Below are 25,743 nucleotides of genomic sequence, written 5' to 3'. Positions count from 1 at the left end.
AACCCTGCGTCCAGCCCTGCCTGTAGAAAAGCCAGTACGTTGGGGATCGAAAAAACCAGAGGAGCCACTTCACGATCCCTACACCAACGGAAGAAAACTTCCCAAGTTCGATGATACACCCTCGCCGAGGAAGGCTTTCGGGCACTCACCATCGTGGCCGCCACATCGCGTCTGAATCCTGCCTGTGTTAACAGCCAAGATTCAATGGCCACGCCGTCAAACACAGGGCCCCTAAGTTCGGATGGCAGATCGGCCCTTGGGACAGTAAGTCCGGCCGATCTGGAAGACGCCAGGGTACGTCCACCACTAGTTGGACCAGATCTGCGTACCAGGCCCGCCGGGGCCAGTCTGGGGCCAGCAGAATTGCTGGAACCTTCTCTCTCCTTATTTTCCTGATAACTCTTGGAAGCAGCGGCAGCGGGGGGAACAAGTACGGGAGACGAAACTGGTTCCACGGGAGCACCAGCGCGTCTGCTGCGATTGCCTGCGGATCGAGGGATCGAGCGACAAACCTTAGTACTTTGGCATTCTCTCTGGATGCCATAAGGTCCACGTCTGGTGTCCCCCACCGTTGGCAGATCTGCTGAAAGATCTCGGGGTGCAGGGACCATTCCCCTGCCGCGACCCCCTGTCGGCTGAGAAAATCTGCCGCCCAGTTTTCGACTCCTGGAATGTGCACCGCTGAAATTACCACGCGGTTCTTCTCCGCCCAACATAGTACCAGTCCGACCTCGCGCATGGCTGCCTGGCTGCGCGTGCCCCCTTGATGGTTGACATATGCTACTGCTGTAGCATTGTCCGTCTGGATGCGCACCGGCCGGTGTCTCAGGAAACACTGGAAATGTTGTAGGGCCAATCGTATTGCCCGTATCTCCAGAATGTTGATCGGGAGAACTATCTCCTGAACGGACCACCGCCCCTGGGCTATGTGACTCTGGAAAACTGCTCCCCAACCTTGCAGGCTTGCATCGGTCGTCACCACCAACCATTGTTCCGGGGGAAAGGGTTTCCCCTGGACCAGAGACGAGTCGCGAGTCCACCACCGGAGTGAACCCCGTACCAGCGGAGACAACTTGCACCGATGACTGAGAGACAGCAGCCTCCGGTCCCATGCTGTCAAGAGCGCATGCTGAAGCGGCCGGAGATGGAACTGGGCAAACGGGATTGCTTCTATCGCCGCCACCATTCTGCCCAAAACACTCATGCCATACCGGATGGATCTGGAGCCCGGCTGTAGAAGGTTCCGTATCCCTTGCTTGATTTTTTGCGCCTTGTCCTGAGGGAGGATCACCAGCCCCCGGGAGGTGTCGAAAATCATGCCCAGGAACACGATTTTTTGGGCTGGAACCAAAGACGACTTGCTCCAATTGATCAGCCAGCCCAGACGGGCCAGGGTATCCAGAGTAATACTGACATTGTCCTGGCACTCCTGAAACGACGGCCCCTTTACCCAAAGGTCGTCCAGGTAAGGTAACACCGTTATGCCCCGTGCATGCAGGATGGCCATAACCACCGCCATTATCTTTGTAAAGACTCTGGGGGCAGTGGCCAGACCGAAGGGCAGAGCCACGAATTGGAAGTGACGTCCTCCGATCGCAAATCGCAGGAACCTCTGGTGTGGGGGGAATATCGGAATATGCAGATATGCATCCTGCACATCGATTGAGGCCAGGAATTCCCCTGGATCCATGGCTGCAATGACCGAGCGGAGGGATTCCATCCGGAATCGCCTGACCCTGATGAATCTGTTTAGGATCTTTAGATCCAGAACCGGCCTCACAGTCCCGTCTTTTTTGGGGACCGAAAAAAGATTGGAGTAAAACCCCTGCGACTCTTCGCCCTGCGGCACTGGGGCGATGACCCCTTTGTGCTGTAGCGATGTTACAGCCTGTAACAAACTCTCCGCCTGCGAATCTGTTTTGGAAAGTCGCGAACGGAAGAATCGCTGAGGTGGCCGTCCGACAAACTCTATCTTGTACCCGGACGATACAAGTTCTGCCACCCAAGTGTCGCGTGTCACTGCGACCCAAACGTGGCTGAACCTTAGTAGGCGTCCGCCCACTCTGTCGTCCGTAGGTACGGAGTGCCTCCAGTCATTTAGCTGGAGGCTTTTGGGGCTTGGCCCCCTTCGCTCTGGGTAAATGGCCTCGGCCTCTACCCAGCGGATTGGCCCTGTAAGAGACTTGTTTTTCCCTACTCTGGCCATCGTTTGCGGAGGAGTACGCCCTGGCCGAAGTCCCCCCCCAGGGGCTACGAAAGGGTCGAAAACGCCTTTGCGTTTGCCTGAATGCCGGGCAACTTCTCTGCTGCGGAAGGAAACTACTTTTCCCCCCTGTGGCTTCTGAGATAAGCTTGTCCAGCTTCTCACCGAACAGTCGATTGCCCTGAAACGGCAATGAGGTTAAGGATTTTTTAGAGATAGAATCCGCTTTCCACAGTCTCAGCCATAATGCACGCCTAATGGCGATCGCATTCGCCGCCGCCACCGCCGAGCACTCGGCCGCGTCCAGTGAGGCGCTGACAAGATAATCACTTGCTCCTGACATCTGATTTGCCACCTCTAAGACCTCCGCGGGGAGATCCCTGTCCTGGAGGGCCTTATACAGAGCGTCCCCCCACGAAACCATGGCCTTAGCCACCCAAGTCGCCGCAAAGGAGGGGGCCAGAGCCGACCCTGCTGCCTCATATACCGAGCGGGCAAGCCCGTCCATGAGGCGATCAGTTGGGTCCTTTATAGAGGAAACACTGGGTATCGACAATAGCGATCTTGATGCTAAACGTGATACCGGAGGGTCCACTACTGGCGACTCTACCCAAGCCTTATGGAGCTCAGGAGGAAACGGATACTTTGCCTGCAGCGCTTTTTGCATTGCAAAACGCTTATCCGGGTGATCTCTATGTTTCTGGACTAGCTCCTCAAACTCCGGATGCGTGGCAAATCTTCTATGTGGTCGCCTGGATTTCTTAAAAGAGACCTTGTGACCTGAGGCTGTGGGCACATCGTCCTCGATCTCTAATGTCTGGTTGACTGCCTCAATGAGACTGTCCACCGAATCCTGGAACCCCAGACTTTCTAGATTCCAGGCCTCTTCCTCCTCTCCTTCATCCTGATCGCTCCCAGAGCTCAGTGACGGGGAACGGGATGCCCTAATACCCGCCGCCGAAGCCCCGGAGGGTCCGGCTGACGGGGAACGAACCCTCTTGATATGAGCTTGCCTGGTACTGGAGCGACCTCTAATGGTTGGAGGGTCCTGAGACGAGGACGAGCTCTCTTCCGCCGGCAGACCCCCCTCCCTGCTCCTGCCCGGGCCCTGAAGGGATTCAATTGCCCTTGTAAGGGACAGCATAGACTGCGATAAGGACACCGCCCATTCCGGGGGGTCCTGACCCCTGGGTTCAGAAACAGTGGGGGGCTCCTGGGCGCGCTCCGACTCACAGGCTTCACAATATTTACCCGCCTGTGCCTTTGGCAGCCTGACCCCACAGGACACGCAAACCGCGTAAAGGAAAGAGTGAGCTTTCCCTTTGGCAGACATACTTGCACAGGCTGAAGGCAGAGTAGAAGGAGGAGGAGGGTAACCTCTTCCCTGACAAGCAGCGTGGTTCTCCAAACGGAGATACACTCACCCACCGGCTCCTGTCTGCAGTACCCCTGCGTGGATGCGAGGTGTTAGGGCGGAAGTCTCTCCGGAACCTATATCGCGCGTCTCGTCAGCGGGCGGGATTTCCGGCTACCACCGGAAGTCAGCGGGCGGGACTTCCGGCTACCACCGGAAGTCGGCGCGCGGCTTCGCGCGATTGCAGCGGGGCCGCGACCGCCGGCGGGCTTCCGGCCGCGCTCCGATACACGCGGCGTGCGGAGCCCGGGTGCAACGCCAACTTGCGGTGCGCTCCAGGAGCGGATCCCCCATATATTAAAAGGTGAGCAGGACCATCCGCCGTGCAGGCGGGGGGAGGGGGGGGGGGGGCTCTGTCGGTTTTACTCGCGGCGTACCGGAACCCCCGCTCCCGCTCTCACCTGCGTCTCCGATTCAGCCCCCTGGACTCACAACCAAGGGGTGGACGGGGCCTCCATACACTGCTGTTGTAGGAGAGGAACAACGTGGAGGCTGACCACTGGTTCTGCTCACACGCGCCTGATGAAGTTGTGGGGAAACCGAGTCCTCTAATCAGGACGCGTTGCCCCTCTTTCGTTAAAAAATAGATGTCTGGAAAAAAGTCCCAGATGTGTCCCTCGGTGCGGGAGAGGACACGTGGAGGGTTACTCACACGTGGTCGCCCGTTGGTGATTTGGGGAGATCGGATCCTCTCTATAGGATCCGTCGCCCCTATCTTATCTTCATAGAAAAAAGGGAAAAAAAAAAAAAAAAATCTAGTCTGGAACTCCAGACTGCGTGTGCCTCCATCAGACACTAAGCAAAAAACTGAGTTACGCCCGGCCTAGGGGCGAGGGTGTATGCGGCGGAGGAGGAGCTAACTCTTTTTTTGTACACTTAGTGTCGGCCTCCAGACGGCAGAAGCACACACCCACAGTCTCTGTGTCCCCCAATGAGACGAAGGAGAAAACTACTGTATGGGCACACGTCGGGGCTCGGAAGGGAAGTAGTGACGTTTTGGAATGCAGACTTTGATGGAATGGTCTGCGGGTGTGATATTGCCTTTGGAGAGCCCCTAATGTACCTAAACAGTGGAAACCCCCCACAAATGACACCATTTTGTAAACTAGACCCCCCAAGGAACTTATCTAGATGTGTGGTGAGCACTTTGACCCCCCCAGTGCTTCACAGAAGTTTACAACGCCCGGGCGTGAAAATAAAAAATTCGTATTTTTTCCACAAACATGATCTTTTAGTCACCATTTTTTTATTTTCCCAAGGGTACCAGGAGAAATTGGACCCCAAAAGTTGTTTTCCAATTTGTCCTGAGTACGCTGCTACCCCATATGTGGGAGAAAACTACTGTATGGGCACACGTCAGGGCTCGGAAGGGAAGTAGTGACGTTTTGGAATGCAGACTTTGATGGAATGGTCTGCGGGTGTCATGTTGCCTTTGGAGAGCCCCTAATGTACCTAAACAGTGGAAACCCCCCACAAATGACACCATTTTGTAAACTAGACCCCCCAAGGAACTTATCTAGATGTGTGGTGAGCACTTTGACCCCCCCAGTGCTTCACAGAAGTTTACAACGCCCGGGCGTGAAAATAAAAAATTCGTATTTTTTCCACAAACATGATCTTTTAGTCACCATTTTTTTTATTTTCCCAAGGGTACCAGGAGAAATTGGACCCCAAAAGTTGTTTTCCAATTTGTCCTGAGTACGCTGCTACCCCATATGTGGGAGAAAACTACTGTATGGGCACACGTCAGGGCTCGGAAGGGAAGTAGTGACGTTTTGGAATGCAGACTTTGATGGAATGGTCTGCGGGTGTCATGTTGCCTTTGGAGAGCCCCTAATGTACCTAAACAGTGGAAACCCCCCACAAATGACACCATTTTGTAAACTAGACCCCCCAAGGAACTTATCTAGATGTGTGGTGAGCACTTTGACCCCCCCAGTGCTTCACAGAAGTTTACAACGCCCGGGCGTGAAAATAAAAAATTCGTATTTTTTCCACAAACATGATCTTTTAGTCACCATTTTTTTTATTTTCCCAAGGGTACCAGGAGAAATTGGACCCCAAAAGTTGTTGTCCAATTTGTCCTGAGTACGCTGACACCCCATATGTGGGAGAAAACTACTGTATGGACACACGTCGGGGCTCGGAAGGGAAGCAGTGACGTTTTGGAACGCAGACTTTGATGGAATGGTCTGCGGTTGTCATGTGCGTTTGGAGAGCCCCTGATGTACCTAAACTATTGAAACTCCCCACAAGTGACCCCATTTTGGACACTAGACCCCCCACGGAACTTATCTAGATGTGTGGTGAGCACTTTGAACCCCCAAGTGCTTCACAGAAGTTTATAACACTCGGACGTGAAAATAAAAAAATCATTTTTTTTCCACAAAAATGATATTTTTGCCCCCAATTTTTTATTTTCCTAAGGGTAACAGGAGAAATTGGACCCCAAAAATTGTTTTGCAATTTGTCCTGAGTAGGCTGATACCCTACATGAGGGGGTAAAACACTGTTTGGGCGCATAGCAGAGCTTGGAAGGGAAGGAGCACCATTTGACTTTTTCAACTCAGAATTGGCTGGAATTGAGATCAGACGCCATGTTGCATTTGGAGAGCCCCTGATGTGCCCAAACAGTGGAAACCCCCAATTCTAACTCCAACCCGAACCCCAACACGCCCCTAACCCTAGCCCTAACCCTAGCCCTAACCCTAGCCCTAGCCCTAACCCTAGCCCTAGCCCTAACCCTAGCCCTAGCCCTAACCCTAGCCCTAACCCTAACCCTAGCCCTAACCCTACCCCAACACACCCCTAGCCCTAACCCTAGCCCTAACCCTAATGGAAAAATGGAAATAAATACATTTTTTTTATTTTATTATTTTTCCCTAACTAAAGGGGTGATAACGGGGGGTTTGATTTACTATTTATGGCGGTTTTTATGTTTGGCGGCTGTCGCACGCTAAAAGACGCTTTTTATTGTAAAAATAGTTTTTGCATCACCACATATTGAGAGCTATAATTTTTCCGTATTTTGACCCACCGAGTCATGTGAGGTCTTATTTTTTGCGGGACGAGTTGACGTTTTTATTGGTACCATTTTCGGGCACGTGAAATTTTTTGATCGCTTTTTATTCCGATTTTTGGGACGCAGAATGAACAAAAACCAGCGTTTCATGAATTTCTTTTGGGGGGGGTGCGTTTACACCGTTCCGCGTGCGGTAAAATTGATAAAGCGCTTTTATTCTTCGGGTCAGTACGGTTACAGCGATACCTCATTTAGGTCATTTTTTTATGTTTTTGTCGGTTTTATGCAATGAAAACTATTTTATATAAAAAATAATTATTTTTGCATCGCTTTATTCTGCGAGTTATAACTTTTTTATTTTTTTGCTGATGATGCTGTGTGGCGGCTTGTTTTTTGCGGGACAAGATGACGTTTTCAGCGGTACCATGGATATTTATATGCGTCTTTTTTATCTCGCGTTATTGCACTTTTTGTTTGGCGGTATGATAATAAATCATTATTTTTTGCTTCGTTTTTTATTTTTATTTTTTAAGGGGTTCGCTAAAGGGGTTAACTAATGGGACAGTTTTATAGGGCAGGTCGTTACGGACGCGGCGATACCTAATATGTGTACATTTATTGTTTTTTTTTTTTATTATTTTAAAAAAATGAATTTATTGGGGAATATTTTTTTTTTTTTTTACTAATTTATTTGGCGATTTTTTTTAATTTATTTTTACACTTTTTTTTAAATTTTTTTTTACTTTATTACATAGTCCCAGGTGGGACATCACTGTCCTGTGACAGATCGCTGATCTGTCACATCACAGATCACTGTGACAGATCAGCAATCTGTCACAGGCAGTGCACAAGGCTTCCTCATGCCTGCGCTTTGCAGGCACTGAGGAAGCCAGCTTCCCCAGGCCCCCGAAGGCCCCCGTCGCCATCTTGGATTCGGGGGCCTGGAGGATAGGAGTCCCCCGCAGCAGCGCTGCACATTGCGCTGCCGTGGGGGGCTCAGGGAAGCACGGAGGGAGCCCCCTCCCTGCCGATGCTTCCCTTTAACTCCCGGTACACCGCGATCGCGTTTGATCGCGGTGTGCAAGGGGTTAATGTGTCGGGGGCGGTCCGTGACCGCCCCTGACACATAGTGCCGGGTGTCAGCTGTGATAATCAGCTGACACCCGGCCGCGATCAGCGGCGCTCACCACGTGGGCGCCGCTGATCGCGGTAGACGTACTATCCCGTCCCCGGTCATACGGGCCCGGGTACCGTGGACGGGATAGTACGTCTCATGTCAGGAAGGGGTTAAAGGTGTTGTCCAGTGATATAAAAGTTATCATTTATCTGCAGAATATGTGATAAGTTGCTGATCAGTGAATGTCTGACTGCTTGGACACCACCAAACAGAAGAATAGGGAATTTTATCCCACTTATAACCGCCGCTACATTTTCTATGGGATTGCTGGAAATAGTGAAGCATAGCGCTAAGCAGCCCCATAGGGAATGAAAAGAGCACAAGACAAGCAATCGCACTGTCGTACATTATTAAAGGGATAACCGTTCCCCATTCTGCTGTTTGGTGGGGGTCCCCTGTGGTCAGACCCCAATAATTATAAAATTTATTTAAACAGAGTAGGTGAAGTCCAGTGGAAAAACTTATAGGGATAGGCAATAACTGGCTGATTGTTGCGGGTCACCCATCCTATTGGCAGAACGGGGAACTTTTATCCCAGTTATGATGAGTGCCAGTGTTCCTTATGCTGAGCGTTGCGCTTAGCTTTTTCCGGCAATCCCACAGAGAATGAATGGAGTGGAAGTCGGCCATACACAATGCCAGTCATAACAGGGATACACGATCCACCTTCTGCCGATTAGTGCAGATTTTTATGGTCGGACCCAAAAAAAAATCTAGAGATAGGTGAAAACACAACCCCTTCAACTATTTAAGAGTGTTACATAGCCATTTTATCTCCACCTAAGTTTTCTCCTGGAAGGATGCGTAAATGGTGGAGCTGTAACGTTAAGTATCATGGCATATTCCTAGCCCCTCTGTCACTCCGTTCTAGTGATTAGCAATGTCAGAAAGCAAGACGTAAAGGTTTTAACTCATAAAAGAAAGAAACGTACCACTTTCTTCATCTTCGCTGGAGGAACTATCTTCTGATTTCTCTGCAGCTTTTTTGGCCACTGCTTTTGGTGTGGAGTTTGCAGTCTTTGGAGTAGCTGTTTTAGCCTTTTTTGTGGATGCGGGCTGCTCAGCTTCATCCTCTTCTGAGCTACTTTCCTCAGAACTGCTACTTGCTTTTTTTACTGGGACGGACTTTTTCTTTTTCACAGCAGGTTTTTTAGGTTTCTCCTCTTCATCACTGGAAGTATCTGATGAGGAGCTACTACTTGCCTTTGATTTATTTACAGCAATGGTTTTTTTTGCAGAAACAGGCACAGAAGCAGGGTTTTTGACCGTTTTAACTACTTTTCTTTTTTCCTCTTCGTCACTTGAGCTGTCAGAATCTGAACTGCTCTCTGCAGTCTTGCCTTTAGGGACTGCCGGAGATTTTGCTACAGGAGTCTGTTTAGGTGCAGGTTTCTTGCTAGCTTCTTCCTCACTGTCAGATTCTACAAAATAAAAGTTTGGAATTCATGTAACACTTACACAATGCTTTACTTGTCGATATAATACCACTTTGAAAAGGGTGAAGTGTTGCAATAAATGAAGCTTTGCACTACTAACTATATACAGTATAACCAACACAGGGGGTTCGTAAGGCTGGGGAGACGAGAGTATGAAAAATAATCCGATTTTCATCCATATTGCCATCCATGTGTCCGCTTTTTACCTCTGTGTGGCATCCGATTTTATACATCAACAGTTTAAAATGCACATGATAAAATATAGTTTCCTTGGCTAATACTGACAATGTATCCTCAAAAAATTGGATTTTTGGTTACTCACCGTAAAATCTTTCTCTGACGGAGGCATACACTGCCATAGCAAAGCTGTGTATGCAATAAAATCTGTGATAGTCCTCAACTGCTTTGGAGCGCAAGTTAAGGACTATGGGGGAGTGCCTTAAGCCTGTTTCACACTTCCGTTTTTTCAAATCCGTCAAAATCCGTTGTTTTCCGTAAAAAAACGGATCCGCCATTTTTTGCAGGATCCGTTTTTTTTGTCCCATAGACTTCCATTACGGTTACCGCGGATCCGTCAAAAAAACGGATCCGTTTTTAAAAAACGGATCCGTTTGCATCAGTTTCCGTCAAAAAAACGGAAACGGATCCGTTTGGCGGACACAAAAACGGAAGTGTGAAACAGGCCTTACACTATATGGAGGACTATGGAGAGTGCCTTACACTATATGGAGGACTATGGAGAGTGCCTTACACTATATGGAGGACTATGGAGAGTGCCTTACACTATATGGAGGACTATGGAGAGTGCCTTACACTATATGGACCACTATGGTGAGCGCCTTATACTATAAGGACCACTATGGAGCGTGCCTTATACTATATGGACCACTATGGAGAGTGCCTCATGCTATATGGACCACTATGGAGAGTGCCTTATACTATATGGAGTAGGTGGAGTGCCTTATACTTTATGGAGCAGTAGTTGGAGTGCCTCATACTCTATGGAGGAGTAGATGGAGTGCCTTATACTATATAGAGGAGTAGGTGGAGTGCCTTATACTATATAGAGGAGTAGGTGGAGTGCCTTATACTATGTGGAGGACTATAGGGAGTGCATTATACTATATGAAGGGCTATGGGATGTGCATTAAATTATATTGAGGATTATGGTGAGTGCATTATACAATATGTAGGACTATGGCGAGTGCATTATAATATATGGCGGAGTATGGGGAGTGCATTATACTATATGGAAGAATATGAGGTGCATTGTACCTATATGGAAGGATATGTGGGGTCCATTATATTTAAAGGGAGCCTTGATAATGTATGCAAGCAATTCTACAATATAAAGGTTTGTGTGGAGTCTATAATACTGTTGGGGGGGGGGGGGTCATACTGTGTTGGGGTATCTGTACTTTGCCTGCGGAATTGAGGGGGGTACAGTAGGGTCAACACACTACTTGGGGAAGGAACTGTGAAGAAATAAAATTGTGTTTGTGTGGCACTTTTGTTGGCATCATACTTTATGGAGGCCCTGAAAGGGTAATCTAGGTGCTTTAATAAAAGGAAAATTAGTTTGGTAAGGGATGCAAAGCTGTGAGACATACACTTCTGCCACCCAGTAGAATTTTTTTTTTTTGGGGGGGTGGGGTGATGGGGGGCAATTACAACTTCTGCTATGGGGCCCCATGATTTTAATGTACACCCCAGCCCCAAATCTCATATGAAACTATTCTGCCGCCAGCAATAAAATATGCATTACAAGGCCACATTATTAATGAAAACTACTAAAATAAATTTTATTACAAAATATGAAAATTTAACAAAAATGTCCCTATGTTGTCAATATCTTTTAAGATACAAGTTATTTTTCAAGGTAATATATAGATGCATCATTGCCCAAGACCAGTGTATCTAATCCCATCATGCTTGACACGCCCCAGACCAGCATATCTAATTCTATCCTGTGTGATGCATCCAAATTCCGTGTATCTTATCCCATAATGCATAATACGCCCCAGACCTGTATATATAATCTCATCACGTGTGATACACCCCAGATATGTGATTCTAACTCCATCATTTGATACACTACACTGAGCCCTGTTATCTAGATATGAGGTGTGTAACACGCTGGTATTAATTGCAGCACGTGATACACTCCTTGTATTTAATCACAGTTTAAGATACAGAAAGCAGCACCAACTAACAGAATCAGCTCTGCCGGCTGTTCTTGGTTACACTGTCCACAACTCAGTATCATTTTGCAGTCATCAACAAAATGGCCCTGCACTGTGATCCTAAACTTCATCCTTCCCTATCTTTTTGCAAACACACAGAAGAGGATGGAGGGCTGACATCAGGCATGTGAGCAGATCCTGCCCACATGTACTGCAGTCTGCGGTGGCATCTGAGTGGCGGGGAGACAGCCCATGTACCGCATATGCGCCACTCAACTGCGACATCAGAAACCAAGTGACTCGCAGCGGCTCAGGAGCATGCGAACACTGTAAATAAACCTGGAGATGTACACCAGGATTCAGTGCGCATGCCCGAGAGCTGCTCATCACTGCGCAAGTGCGGGATACAGAAAGGATTCCTGTGATGTTGGGCCAGTTAGTGCAGATTGATCAAAGTGGGTGGGCGTGGATAAGATGATGAGACGGTGCCTGAAACCAACGCGAACCCACACCCATGACTGGAAGACAAGGTAGAATATAACAATACGGATTTTTTTTTTTGGAGACTATTGCGGCACCGTTTTGCTTGAAAATAACACATTGCATCATTAACACCACACTGGAGTAGATTTAATATCAAAAAATTAAGTGACAGGTTCCCTTTAAAAAGAATGAAAATTCTATAATCTGCTGTAGGGATATTAGAGTAATCTCACCTGAGCTGTCAGAAGAGCTTGAATCCTTCTTTGCTGCTGCAGCTTTGGCAGCAGCCTTTGCAGGGGTTACTTTCGCAGCAGGCTTTGCAGCTGGAGTTTTGGCAGGGGGCTTCACTGGTGCCTTCTGATCCTCTTCATCACTTGAATCTGTAAATACATTAACACACGGCCAATCAGGAATCTGTAATCTCCATTTTGCTATTCCAACCTTATAGGCTTAACTATGGATGTTTATGACATAGCAGGAATAGGACAGCACTTGTTTTTAGGTATAAGTTTGCAACACAACACAGGTACATTACAGTGTTGGATTTGTCTGATAAAAATGTAATTATTACATGACTGATGTCGCCTGGGCTAACAGAAAACGAAATTGCATTGTGGGGAGCCTCCTGCTTCTGCAAAAAAAACCCCCAAAAAATGCATATGCCATAGCTGATACCACCAGCAGCATCTAAGAAGTTAAATAGCTGGAAGAGAAAACCATCATTCTGGGCCAATAAAATAAATTGTTGGCTGTATAATAAAACTTCTATGTTCATACTGAGTGCTCAGTAATAGTACAACAGCTTGCGGAAAAAACCTGCTCACGGCTACTAATTATCAGGGCACATGAAAGTGACATGCTAAAAGTGGTGAAAGATCCTCTTTGAGACTGTCAAGGAATACAACCACCACTCACCTGAGCTGTCAGAGCTGGCGGCCTTTTTAGCTGATGCAGCTTTTCCTGGAGTCAATTTTGCAGCAGCATTTCCAGGGATCACTTTTGCAGCAGCTTTTGCAGGTGGAGTTTTTGCAGCAGGTTTTGCAGCGGACTTCGCTGGTGCCTCTTCTTCTTCATCACTTGACTCTGTTTATAAAGGGATGATCAATGTAATATACAGCCTATTTGAATTTATAGTCTCCATTTAGATTTTTCTAACCTTATAAGCATAGCTATTAACACAAGTGCTACTGCAATACACTAACACAAAGAGCGGCAATACAATAAATCCTTTGTATGTCAAGTTTACAACACAACATGGCCATGACACAGCACATCAGATTTGACAGTTGAAAGATGAATATTACTCTTAAATATTAAATCTATGTTACATGATAGAAGTTGCAGTGCCTGTGATAATCACACACAAGGGAAATCAGGAGGTCCACAACTGTCTAGCATCTGGTTGGCATCCTACAATTGCAAAACAAGGAGTCCTTTATAAGAACGCTTAGAAGATATAATCATCATTTAGAGTGGAATATAAGGTGTTATACTGCAGCCAGCAGATATCTTTTCACCACAGCAAACTGTAGACTGTATAGTACAATGGGCGCCCACAAGTGATTACATAGGCAGAACGCCTAAACCTGCGCCATCTCTGCTCCAAATCACATGGCGTTACAGAGAATACTGAGAAAAGTGAAAAAAAAAATTCTATAAATTATGCCCATATTTTAAACCCTTCCCTATGTGTGACACTGTGCGTACATCACAGGTTTGGGTGCCAGTGTTTGGAGCCCACACATGCTGATACAGTGCCAGCATTTTCCTCTAACAGCAGCGACTGGAGCTGGCCTTATGGCGGATTTTTACCCTTTGAGAGTGTACCTGTCTTTCAATTCAAAACTTGACAAAGTCCAAGGGCTTCTGTAGTTATGTGCTCAGTGGCTGTCAGACATGTTATCACTGTGACAGGTTCTTTTTTAGCACTCCATACCCAATTGCCTCTGCTCACTAACTTGCTGATCTCTCTTACAGGGGAAGTGTACACTTAGCAGTCTGCCAGTGCTGCACTAGTACTAGTACTGCACTAGTGCTTTCCAGTACTTTCAACAGGGCAATGAACTTCAATAAAGTTGGGGCATGCCGTAAACCAGCACAGACAATGGCGGTCCTATCTCCAGCAGTCCCACTAAGAATAAAGGGAGTGAATGGCCCACCGCTCTGTTCACATGGGGCTCCTAAGAACACTGGCTATTGAGATGGGCGGTGGGCCCAGTGGTCAAACCCCTAGTAATCTCGAAGTTATCCCCTATTTTGTAGCTAGAGATTACTTCCAAACTTCAGAATACCCCTATACATAAAAAGAACTATGCATGCCATTATTGTACTGACCTGAGAAATTAATGTTGTCAAGTCACTTTTTTAGGGGGCAATGAATACCGTATAAACAAAAAAACACAATGGTGGAGTCATCTTTTATTCACGGTTTCAGTAAACTTTTTTTTACAGTATATAAAGGTGCAGTTCAAAACTACAACGTCCCATAGAAAAAAAACATGTGGCTGTATGTCGACGGCAAAATAGGAAAATTTACGGCTATTGACAAAATGGGAGGAAAAAATTGAAGCGCAAAAAACAAACATCACCCAGTCATGAAGGGGTTAGCCATGGTGGATTTGGTAAAGATTGTTAATGTGGATAACTTTCCAAAATAAATACAGTGCAGGGAAAAAAATTGCCTAGATTTTACAGCAGTAGGCGTAAAACTTTCATTCCACAATGTGCTCATAACCTTGCAGATTTGTGGATAATATTACCCACCACAGCAAATCTTCACGCAAAAGCAAAATTAGTGGTGGGAAAACCCTGAGTCACGACTGCATTATGGCTCTATTTCATACTTCCTGTATCTCCATAAGAATCAGACTTCATGAAAACGTTAGTTTTTTTCTAATGGTTTGGTACAAATCTGACAAAAAACCCTGGCGTGTGTCGCTGTAAGCTACACATATGAAGATATTCTCTGCTATGTACATCTCCGTCTGCTCAGCACTATGGCTGTGCACTGCCATGTTTGTTAGACATGCCTGAAACAGGCTGCTCACCTGAGCTGTCAGAACTTGACTCCTTTTTGGCTGCAGCGGCTTTTGCAGGGGTCACTTTTGCAGCGGCTTTTGCAGGGGTCACTTTTACAGCTGGCTTTGCAGGGGTCACTTTTGCAGCGGGCTTTGCAGGTGGAGTTTTTGCAGCTGGCTTTGCAGGTGCCTTGTCTTCATCGCTTGAGTCTGTTAATAAGAGTCATTTTACTGACTGTATAGCCACAGCTATGAATGTTATAGGATATATGCTGCTCAAACTGTGGGCAGCATATATCAGCCTCTGACTGTGCCATCACAGCCATGTATTTTTTATTGTATGTATGAAAAACATACTTTTAATCACCGCTGCGCGTGTGACTAGCAGCACACCTAGTGCTCCGGCGGCTTCTCCCCGCCCGATGACTCACTGACAAGCCTCTGCCTATAGGCAGACACTTATCAGTCACTGTCAGCAGGTGGGAAGAAGCCGCCAAGGGACCTGCCTGTACGACTAGTCACCCACGTGGCTCAGTCCCTGGCGATAATTAAAATGTAGGTTTTCTCTGGAACGCCGCAGTGTCTCAGAGTAAACCATACATGGCTGTGATTTGAAAGCCAGGAGCGGATACACAATGCCCACTGTTTGGGCAGCATGTATATCAGCTGGCCGGTTCCCTTTAAATTAACTTCTATCACCCCTTCTTCAAGCTGTAGCTCTTTTTTGTTTTTGCGTTTGTTTTTCAATCCCCTTCTTCCCAAAGCCATAATTTTTTTTATTTTTCTGTCAATATGGCCATGTGAGGGCTTGTTTTTTGCAGGACGAGTTGCACTTTTGAACGAACCCATTGCTTTTACCATATCACGTACTCGAAAACGGGAACAAAATTCCAAGTGCAGTGAAATTGCAAAAAAAAAGTGCCACTCCACAACTGTTTATTGGGGATTTTTTTTTAATTTTTTTTACAATGTTCACCAAATGCTAAAACTGACCTGCCATTATTATTCTCCAGGTCATTTTGAGTTTGTAGATACCACACATGTCTAGATTGTTTTTTATTTAACCCCTTAATGACCAGAGGTATTTTTGGTTTTGCATTTTCATTTTTAGCTCCACTTCTTCCCAGAGCCATAACTTTTTTTATTTTTTGGTCAAAATGACCATGTGAGGGCTTGTTTTTTGAGGGACGAGTTGTACTTTTGAATGACACCATTGGTTTTACCATGTCGTGTACCTGAAAACGGGAAAAAAAAAAACTCCAAGTGTGGTGAAATTGCCAAAAAAGCGCAATTCCATAGTTGTTTTTTTCACCATGTTCACTAAATGCTAAAACTAACCTGACATTATCATTCTCCAGGTCATTACAAGTTCATAGACACACACAAAAAAAAAAAAAAAAAAAAACTTGTGCCATTTTCCGATACCCATAATGTCTCCATTTTTCGTGATCTTGGGTCGGGTGAGGGCTTATTATTTGCGTGCCGAGCTGACGTTTTTAATGATACCATTTTGGTGCAGATATACTATCTTTGGGTTAGTCGCCCGTTATTGCATTTTAATGCTATGTTGCAACCAAAAAACGTAATTCTGGTGTTTAGAATTTTTTTCTCATTACGCCATTTAGCGTTTGGGTTAATTCTTTTTCTAATATTGATAGATCGCGCGATTCTGAAAGCGGTGATACCAAATACGTGTATGTTTGATTTTTTTTATTTGTTTTATTTTGAATGGGGCGAAAGGGGGGGCGACTTGAACTTTTTTTTTAATATTTTTAATAACAATTTTTCTTTTTTACTTCAATAGTCTCCATGGTAGTTTCTATGGCAGACTAGAAGCTGTGATAATCCGATCGTCTCCGCTACACACAGGCAATGATCAGATCGCCTGTGTGTGGCAGAAATGCTCACTTGACATGACCACTGGCTGCTGGGTGGCGCTCATTGCAATCCAGCAATGACAACCACAGGGGTCTCCTGTAGACCCCGAGTTGTCATGCCAACCTATCGGCGACCCACAGTCAGGTGACATGGGCACCGATGGGTGGAATTAGTGACGCGCTTAAGGCACGATCCCATTAAATGCTACTGTCAGAGATGGACAGCGGCATTTAATGGCGTTTCCACCCACAGCTGTTAGGGGCACATGTCAGCTGCTCAAACAGTTGACATGTGCCAGAGCCCACATCAAAGGGAAGGACACGACATGCATAGTACATGTACAGCGCATGTTGTAAAGGGGTTAAATCTGTGCTGGATAATAGAAGTTAAAGGAATTCTGCAAGAATAAAGGCATATGGCTCATATAATTAAAATAACATTACATTCAGTGTAAAATTTTCATATCCCTACCATTGAAATAATATTACTATAAAAAAAAATGAAACACTCACCAGAACTGTCAGAGGAGCTGGAGTCTTTTTTGTTCTGAGTGGGCTTTGCAGCACTCTTTACAGGTGCACTTTTCTGCGCTGAGGGGGTGGAAACCTTGCCAGCAATATTTTTTAGTGCTGGTTTGGACACTTTTTTTTCATCTTCATCACTTGAATCTAATGGAAATTAATCAATTTTTATTCTTAGACATAAGATGACATTAAGTCCTACGAGTGGTGTGAATAACAACTTGCAACTGAATTAAATGACAAAGAATTTTCAACCAAAAGAACTATGTCATTCCCGACATGGCAAATGTGGTTTTCTATTGCGCTTTTTAACCCTCCCTTCTTCCAAGAACCATAACTTTTTTATTTAAATATTTCTGTCAATATAGCCATATGAATTGTTTTTCAGGCGGGACGAGTTGTACTTTTGAATAACACCATCCATTTTATCAAGTGATATACTTAGAAAAAAAAAATTCTAGGCGCAACAAAATTGAGGGAAAAAAAAAAAAAAGAACAATTCAACAATAGTTTATAACTTTTTCAGTGTCTTTATATTGTAGAAAATACCTGGCAATAAGATTCTACAGAACAGTAAGATTACATAGCTAATGAGAGCATAGATACTAAATATGGAAATTTGTACTAAAAAAAGAAAAAAAACCTTTTGACTCTCTTTTTCGAGACCTATAACATTTTGTTAGAATTTTTGGAGCTGGGCTTGTTTTTTTGCATCCTGAACTGACATTTTTATTGCGCCATTTGGGTTAAAAACAGTTTTGATTACCTCATATTGCATACTTTTCAGGTTTTTCAGCACGCGAAAAAAATGCATTTCTGGGGTTTTGATTTTTTTTCTAATTAAAAAGTTTATTATATCTGGTTAATTTTGAAGTAAAAAAATATATATATTTTTTGGCTGTATTTTGTAAGGGGACTTGAATCTGTGATCCTCTCGTCACTTGTACAATACACAGCAATTCCGTGTACAGCAAGAATCAGTGTCTCCCATAAATGCCAGCAATATGTGGGCCTTCAAGGAAGCACCATGATGATAGTAAACCCACGATTATCATCTTGAAATCGGGCCAATAGGCAGCTGGCCCTCTGGACAGCTTGCATGAAATAAATGCTCGTGTCAGACTGACGGCAGCATTTAACAGGTTAACAGCCACGGGCGGAGCTCTGCTCCAAATGCTGTTGTTAGAGGCAGTTCGCTGAATAACAGCCATCATCAGCTGACAAAAATGCGGGCTCAACTACTGAGCCAGCGTCAAAGAACAGGCCTGACATCTGATGTACTAGTATGTCATATTTGGGGAAGGGTTTAAGATTACAGTTTCTATCCGGTTGAAGTCACAGCCAATTTTCATTTTAACTGTGTCTTTTTTCTTTTTCTTCCTCCAAGAGTAAAAACTTTTTGCAGGCATCGCTCTACAGGAGCTTGTTGTTGCTGATCAAGTTATGGTTTTGAATGACATCATTCACTTTACCAAAAAATGTACTAAAAAATGGGTAATAAAAAATGCAGCTTTGTTTTTCAGGTTCATCTTTAAGGCTATGTGCCCAAGTTGCGTGTTAAAACGCACACTGAAAACCAGACTCCTTCCCAGAAATCGCACGTTTTTTTCCGCGCGATTTCACCGCGATTTTCGTGTGCTGAATTCAAGCACTTTCCAAGCGATTTGAAGCATCACTTGGAAAGTGATTGACAGGTTGGTCACACTCGTCAAACATAGTGTTTGACAAGTGTGACCAGCTTTTTACTATTGAGGCCGCCTATGCGGCCTCAATAGTAAAAGATAACATGTTAAAAATGATAAAAAAAATAAAATATCGGGGTATATTTACCTTCCGACGTCCCGCGCTGCCATCCCGGGCCTCAGCGTTCCCAGTAATGCCTTGCGGGACCTGTGATGACGTTGGTCTCGCGCTACTATAGCGATCTCGCGAGACCACGTCATCACAGGACCTTGCCGCAAGGCATTACTGGGAACGCTTAGGCCGGGGATGCAGCGCGGGACGTTGGAAGGTAAATATACCCCGATTTTTTATTTATTCTTTTTTTACAGGGGTATGGTGCCCAGGGCCTGGAGGACAGTCTCCTCTCCTCCACACCGTGGGTACCAACCGCACATGAGACGCTTAACTTCCCGCATGGTGGGCATAGCCACATGCGGGAAGTAAGCGATTCTCATGCATTCCTATGGGTGCGGAATCGCGGCAATTCTTTGCGGTTCCGCACAAAATAGTGATCATTCTGCGATTTTTTCCGCGATGCGATTCCGCCGCGGAAAAAAGCGCAGCATTAGCATAGCATGTGCGGAATGCATGGGGTGTGTTCTGTACATGATTTTTAAACATTTTTGCACCGAAAATCGCGGCAAAAACGCTTAACAATCGCATCGTGGGCACACAGCCTAAAGGCTTTTATTGTGTTGTAAAAATATTCTGGCAACATGAATCACTCCAAAAAATATTTTACAATATACTCCAAGACCCATAAATTTTATTTTTCCATAGATGGGGCTGCGCCGAGCTGCATTATTTATTTTTTTTTAATACCATTTTGGAGTTCCCAGGCATTAATTACTTTTTATTGCATTTTTGGGGGTAAACGTGGTGACAAAAAAATGGCATTTGGCCATTTTTTTAGTGCACGTGTAATTTTATATTTTCATATACTAGACACTTTTATGGAAACTGCAATAATAAATACCGTATATACTCGAGTATAAGCCGACCCGAGTATAAGCGGACCCCCCCTAATTTTGTCACAAAAAAAATGGGAAAACTTATTGACTCGAGTATAAGCCTAGGTTGGAAAAGATGCTCCATAGATTATGCCCCATAAGATGCTCCATAGATTATTCCCCCATATGCTGCCCCCATAAGATGCTCCATAGATTATTCCCCCATATGCTGCCCCCATAAGATGCTCCATAGCTTATGCCCCCATATGCTGCTCCACGTGATGACGGGGCGCTGATGGTCGGCGTTCATAGGAGATCATGATTTATACTGCACATAGCAGGATCAAAGTTCAAATCACCACTTTTAGCCACATTTAAAATAAAACAAAACAAAAAAAAAACGCATTTGGTATCACTGGGTTTAAAAATGTCAAATCTATCAGAATATAAAGTAAATTAATCTGTTGGTAAACGGTGTAGCGAGAAAAAAAATAATCGAAAGTAACGCCAGAATTTTTTTTTTTGTTTCTGGCAGCCGCAATATTGCAATGAAGTGCAATAACAATAGCGATTAAAACATTATATTTACCCCAAAATGGCATGAATAAAAACAACTCAGGGCACAAAAAGTAAGCCTTCACCGAGCCCCAAATCCCACAAAAAATGTTGACTTTTTTTTTCACCACTTAAATAAAAAAAGAACCTATGTTTCTTATCTGCATATCTTGTGCAGACCTGGAGAATTACAATGGCTGGTCAGTTTTATTTAGTATTTAGTGGACATGGTAAATAAAAAAAAAAACAAACAAAACAATTGTGGAATTGCACTTTTTTTTGCAAATTCACTGCACTTGGAAATTTTTCCCCAGTTTTCCACTGCACTATATGGTGAAATCAATGTAGTCATTTAAAAGTACAACTCATCTCGCCATAAAAAAAAAAAGCCCTCATACAGCTATATTGACGGAAAAATTAAAACCAAAGCGTAAAAAAGGGAAAATCGAAAGGTCGTGAAGGGGTTAAAGAAAGAAAAAGCTCTACTTGTTTGTAAAACTAACCTGAATCTCTGGACGGTTCTTGTGCCTTCTTAGCGGCTGGCTTTACGGCTTGTGCAGGGGATTTGCCTGGAGTGGTCTTACCTACAAAACACAAAAAGCATCATCTTTACACCACAGAAATCTTCAACTGTTAATTCAAGTGCAGGAGGGGTATTCGATCTCAGCCCCCTATTATATATATTTAAAAAAAAAAATCAGTTCAGATTTACCCCTTGTCTCCACAGCTAATTTTAGTTTTTATAGTTGCATTTTTCCCTCCCCTTGTTTAATTTTATTTTTCTCTTTACATATCCTTGAGGGAAAAAAATCCTAGTGGGATAACATGGTGAAAAAAAATACCACTTTGCCAGCATCCATCGCATGTGGAGAAAGCTTTTAAGCCCCTCCACACACGGTAAACCCATTGCTGACAAACATGTACATTATTTTACGGCAAAGGGTTAAATTTGATACTTAACCAGCAATTGCCAAGAATAAAATAAATAAATGTACCTTTTTTGGCTGGTGGTTCTTCCTCCTCTTCACTATCCGAAGAGTCACTGCTGCTTTCTGCCTTTTTAGCAATTGCCTTGGGAGTAGCTTTTGCACCCACTTTGACTTTCTTTACCATTGCAGGGGGAGGAACAGCACTGTATGCGCCTTCATTGCAGATAACAAAATAAAAATAAAATAAAAAGCAGATAACAAAAAGGTTGGTTCTAAAACTTATGCTAGAAATAATCTCAAAACATACAGGAAACCTAATAATACATTTCTATGCCTAGCATATGCAAAGTCAACCACTAAAATAAAATAAAAAATATCTGATCATATGTATGGTTCCAGTTGTGAGGTGTGAGGACTGTCCAAAACATACATGTTCATAACGGTAACTCTCTGTAGCCAACTAGGTTCACCAGGAGCTACTGTGCTCTGCCATATACTGACAAAGGGCTCATGCAGACGTGCGTGGATCTGTCTGATCATGGACCGCAATGCACGGACTGGCCGCGGGTCTCACAGCCAGAGCATGATACATCCCTATACTTCTAGGAGAATGTCAAACTCTGGTCAGGAGCCCCGTGACCCGTCCATGCATTGCGGGTGATCGGACATTTGCCTGAACCCAAATAATGGAGGTCAGGTTCTGCAGAAGAGCTCGCCTTTTGGTTTTTTTTATACTGTGTAGTCAAAATGGAGGGAAAAAAACAAACAAACATCAATTCTTCAAGAAAATTGTTGTGGTTCGTAATGTGGATTATGGTCATGCAATTTTCACAGGTGAAACTAATTTTATTCACCTGTAAAAACTGTGTGATTGAAACCAAATCTGAATATTTGCAGCTCGGGATAACCTAACGTCCTAACAGTTTTGGAAATGCAACTCAAAACTAAGGCCAGCTGAAGACGGGATGGTGCAGTCACGTACGATGCTGGACCATTTCTAATTGTAAGGGAAAATCTATTACCTGGCTTTGGTTTGGCCTTCGCAGCTGGGGCTTCATCCTCAGAGCTGTCAGAGTCATCACTGCTGGAGCTTTTCTTTCCCTTGGCTACCTTATTAACCTGTGGTTTAGCAGCTGCAGGGGACTTGATTGGTGGAGTCTTTGCAGGAGCGGTCTTTAGTATACAAGAAAAGAAAAACCCTTAGTATAACCAACGTAGTCAAGCTTAATGGCACTGTGCAATTTGACTGTATGATTAATAGTGCTTTACCTTGGCTGGCTCGCGGTCATCAGACTCTTCACTGCTGCTAGTGTCAGATTTTCTACATTTCGCTGCTGCGGCAGTCTTTGCCACTGGAGTTGCCTTTGCTGCTACTTTAAAGTAAAATCATATGGTCATCACTTACTAGTACTAGGCACACTGCATTAAGCAGCTTGAGGGCTTGTCTTTGTGGGGTAAGCTGTAGATTTTATTGGCACTACTTTGGGATACATAGCACGTTTTGCTATTATGCAGCAGAGGTTTTGCAAGAGTACCAAGTTGGGAGACTTGAGTACCTTCATTAGACAACCCAAACACCACCCCTCCTCCCTGCACACGTGACATTAACGTACATCACACATCACCAACAGATTAAAAACCTAAGAAAGTTTTCTGCTGCTTATAGATTTATAAATGAAAGAGCAAAACCTAAAGAGGTGAGCAAGCAGCTTGTACCTGGGGACTTGGCAGCAGGTGGCTGCTTCTTCTTGGGAGCTTCGTCTTCAGAACTGGAGACCTCAGCTTTTTTCTGACGTGCAGCTTTCACATTCACTGCTTTAACCACAGGGGTGGCCTTTTTCTGAAGGAAAAAAGGAGATGAAAAATGAAGGGCAATGATATGGGTGGGAGGCTCCAATTGTATAGAGTGTAGAAGAAAAGATGGATTTTTGGTTCTTACCGTAAAATCTCTTTCTTGGAGCCTTCATTGGGGGACACAGATTACCATGGGTGTATGCTGCTGCTGCTAGGAGGCTGACACTATGCAAAACAAGAAAATTAGCTCCTCCCCGGCAGTATACACCCACCGACAGGCACCAAGCACCTCAGTTGGTGAGAAAGCAGTAGGAGAAGCAACGAGAAAACACTAAACATATGTACTAACCCAACAAGTGTTTCAAAGACCCAACACAGTACAACTTAAACAGGGCGGGTGCTGTGTCCCCCAATGAAGGCTCCAAGAAAGAGATTTTACGGTAAGAACCAAAAATCCATCTTTCTTTATCGCCTTATTGGGGGACACATTACCATGGGACGTTCCAAAGCAGTCCCAAGGGCGGGAACAGCAATAAGGAACGAAAGAATAGGAAAGGCTTAGGTCGGCCGGTGTACCACCGCCGCCTGCAGAACCTTCCTTCCAACAACTGCATCAGACGAGGCCTGGGTATGAACCCTGTAGAACCTCACAAAGGTGTGCAAGGACGTCCAGGTCGCGGCCTTGCAAATTCGTAAAGCTGAAGCTTGGTGACGAACGGCCCACGAAGCCGCCACAGCCCAGGTGGAGTGAGCTCTCACTCCCGGAGGGGGCCGTTTTTCCTGAAGACGGTAAGCTTCCAGAATGGTCGAACGAATCCAGCGAGCGATCATGGATTTAGAAGCCGGAAGCCCTTTCCGGTGACCTTCAGAGATGACCAGCAAAGAATCGGACTGACGAAAAGAAGAGGTCCTGGCGAGATAGACACGCAAGGCTCTAACTACGTCCAGTTTGTGGAGAGACTTCTCAAGAGGATGAGAAGGAGCAGGACACAAAGATGGGAGAACGATATCCTCACTGATGTGGAAAGAGGACACCACCTTCGGAAGAAGTGAAGGAACGACATGACAAGGCCGCCAACTCAGAAACTCTTCTGATGGATGTAATGGCAATCAAGAAGGTTACCTTCCATGAGAGAATTGATAAAGGAATGTCCTGGATAGGCTCGAACGGCGCCTTTTGAAGAGTACTAAGGACGAGATTCAAATCCCACGGGTCTATCGGCGAATGATGAGGGGGAGCCACATGGGCGACCCCTTGGAGAAAGGTCTTAACCTGCGACAAGGAAGCGAGCTCTCATTGGAAGACGATAGATAGAGCGGAGACCTGGCCCTTGAGGGTACTGATGGACAGACCCGCCTCTACACCAGACTGGAAAAACCCAAGTATGGATGAAATAGAAAAGGACATCTGAAAGATATCGTCGCACCAACGGAAAAAAGCCTTCCAGTACCTATGTAAATGCGGGAAGAGGCCGGTTTTCTGGCTCTGATCATAGTCTGAATCACCTGGTCAGACAAACCTGATTCTCTCAGAATTGCGGCCTCAATGGCCATGCCGTTAAACTCAGAGACTGAGAATTCTCGTGGTAAAGGAGGGCCTTGCAAGAGAAGATCCGGACGGTCTGGAAGCCTCCAGGGAACGTCCGCGAGCATGTTCACCAGTTCCGCGTACCAAGGATGTCTCGGCCAGTCTGGCACCACTAGAATAACTGGTACGCCTTCCGATCTTATCTTTTTGACCACTTGTGGGATCAAGGCAAGAGGCGGAAACAGATAAGGAAGTCGGAACTGGGACCACGGTATTACTAGGGCGTCGCAAGTGACGGTTAGAGGGTCCCTGGACCTGGCTACGAAGCGCAGAACTTTGTGGTTCATCCGAGATGCCATGAGATCGATATCCGGTGAGCCCCAGCGCTGTCATATCTGATCGAAGACTTTGGGATGAAGAGCCCATTCGCCTGACGCTAGACCTTGACGACTCAAAGTCGGCTGCCCAATTTTCCACCCCTGGAATGTGAACGGCTGAGATTGCCGGAACGTAACATTCCGCCCAGTGCAGTATCTTGGCCACTTCTGACATTACTTGCTTTCTGCGAGTGCCCCCCTGGTGGTTTATGTACGCCACACCGTGGCATTGTCCGACTGAATGCGGACTGGCTTGCCGACGAGGAGAGGCTGCCAGCGAGGAAGGGCCAGGAAGATTGCTTTGATCTCCAGAAGATTGATAGGCAGAAAAGACTCCTGTGGATTCCAGCGGCCTTGGGCCGCTTTCTGATGGAACACCGCTCCCCAGCCTAGAAGGCTGGCATTGGAGGTGATGACTTGCCACTGAAGCGGAAGGAAAGACCTCCCTTGTAGAACCGACGCTGGCATTGCCCACCAAGTCAGGGATTGCCTCACTCTGAGAGGGAGGAGAATGGGACGGTCCAAGGACAGCGTGGACTTGTCCCAGGCTGAAA

The 25,743-nt window shown here is 45.5% G+C and overlaps 1 protein-coding gene across 4 annotated transcripts in view; it reads right to left on the bottom strand.

The window, feature by feature from the left end:
* Positions 1-25,743, bottom strand: part of NOLC1 (nucleolar and coiled-body phosphoprotein 1) — a 78,646-nt gene that overhangs the window by 13,318 nt on the left and 39,585 nt on the right. Inside the window, exons 5-14 of one of the 4 annotated variants that reach the window (XM_073560076.1) lie at positions 23,207-23,330; positions 22,760-22,860; positions 22,513-22,663; positions 21,557-21,703; positions 21,065-21,145; positions 17,326-17,481; positions 14,966-15,145; positions 12,834-13,001; positions 12,152-12,298; positions 8,749-9,237 (exon numbers count right to left, since the gene is read on the bottom strand). In XM_073560076.1, coding sequence (XP_073416177.1) covers positions 8,749-9,237; positions 12,152-12,298; positions 12,834-13,001; positions 14,966-15,145; positions 17,326-17,481; positions 21,065-21,145; positions 21,557-21,703; positions 22,513-22,663; positions 22,760-22,860; positions 23,207-23,330 — 1,744 coding nt within the window. Of the gene's footprint in view, positions 1-8,748; positions 9,238-12,151; positions 12,299-12,833; positions 13,002-14,965; positions 15,146-17,325; positions 17,482-21,064; positions 21,146-21,556; positions 21,704-22,512; positions 22,664-22,759; positions 22,864-23,206; positions 23,331-25,743 lie in introns of all 4 variants that reach the window. The other 3 variants (XM_073560075.1, XM_073560078.1, XM_073560077.1) reach the window with 3 other exon arrangements.

Source organism: Dendrobates tinctorius, unplaced genomic scaffold (assembly GCF_039654945.1).
Source record: "Dendrobates tinctorius isolate UK_male_01 unplaced genomic scaffold, ASM3965494v1 ptg000292l, whole genome shotgun sequence".
In the NCBI taxonomy this organism is placed as follows: domain Eukaryota; kingdom Metazoa; phylum Chordata; class Amphibia; order Anura; family Dendrobatidae; genus Dendrobates; species Dendrobates tinctorius.
The sequence above is the reverse complement of the archived record's forward strand: the minus strand, read 5'-3'. Positions and strand labels throughout refer to the sequence as shown.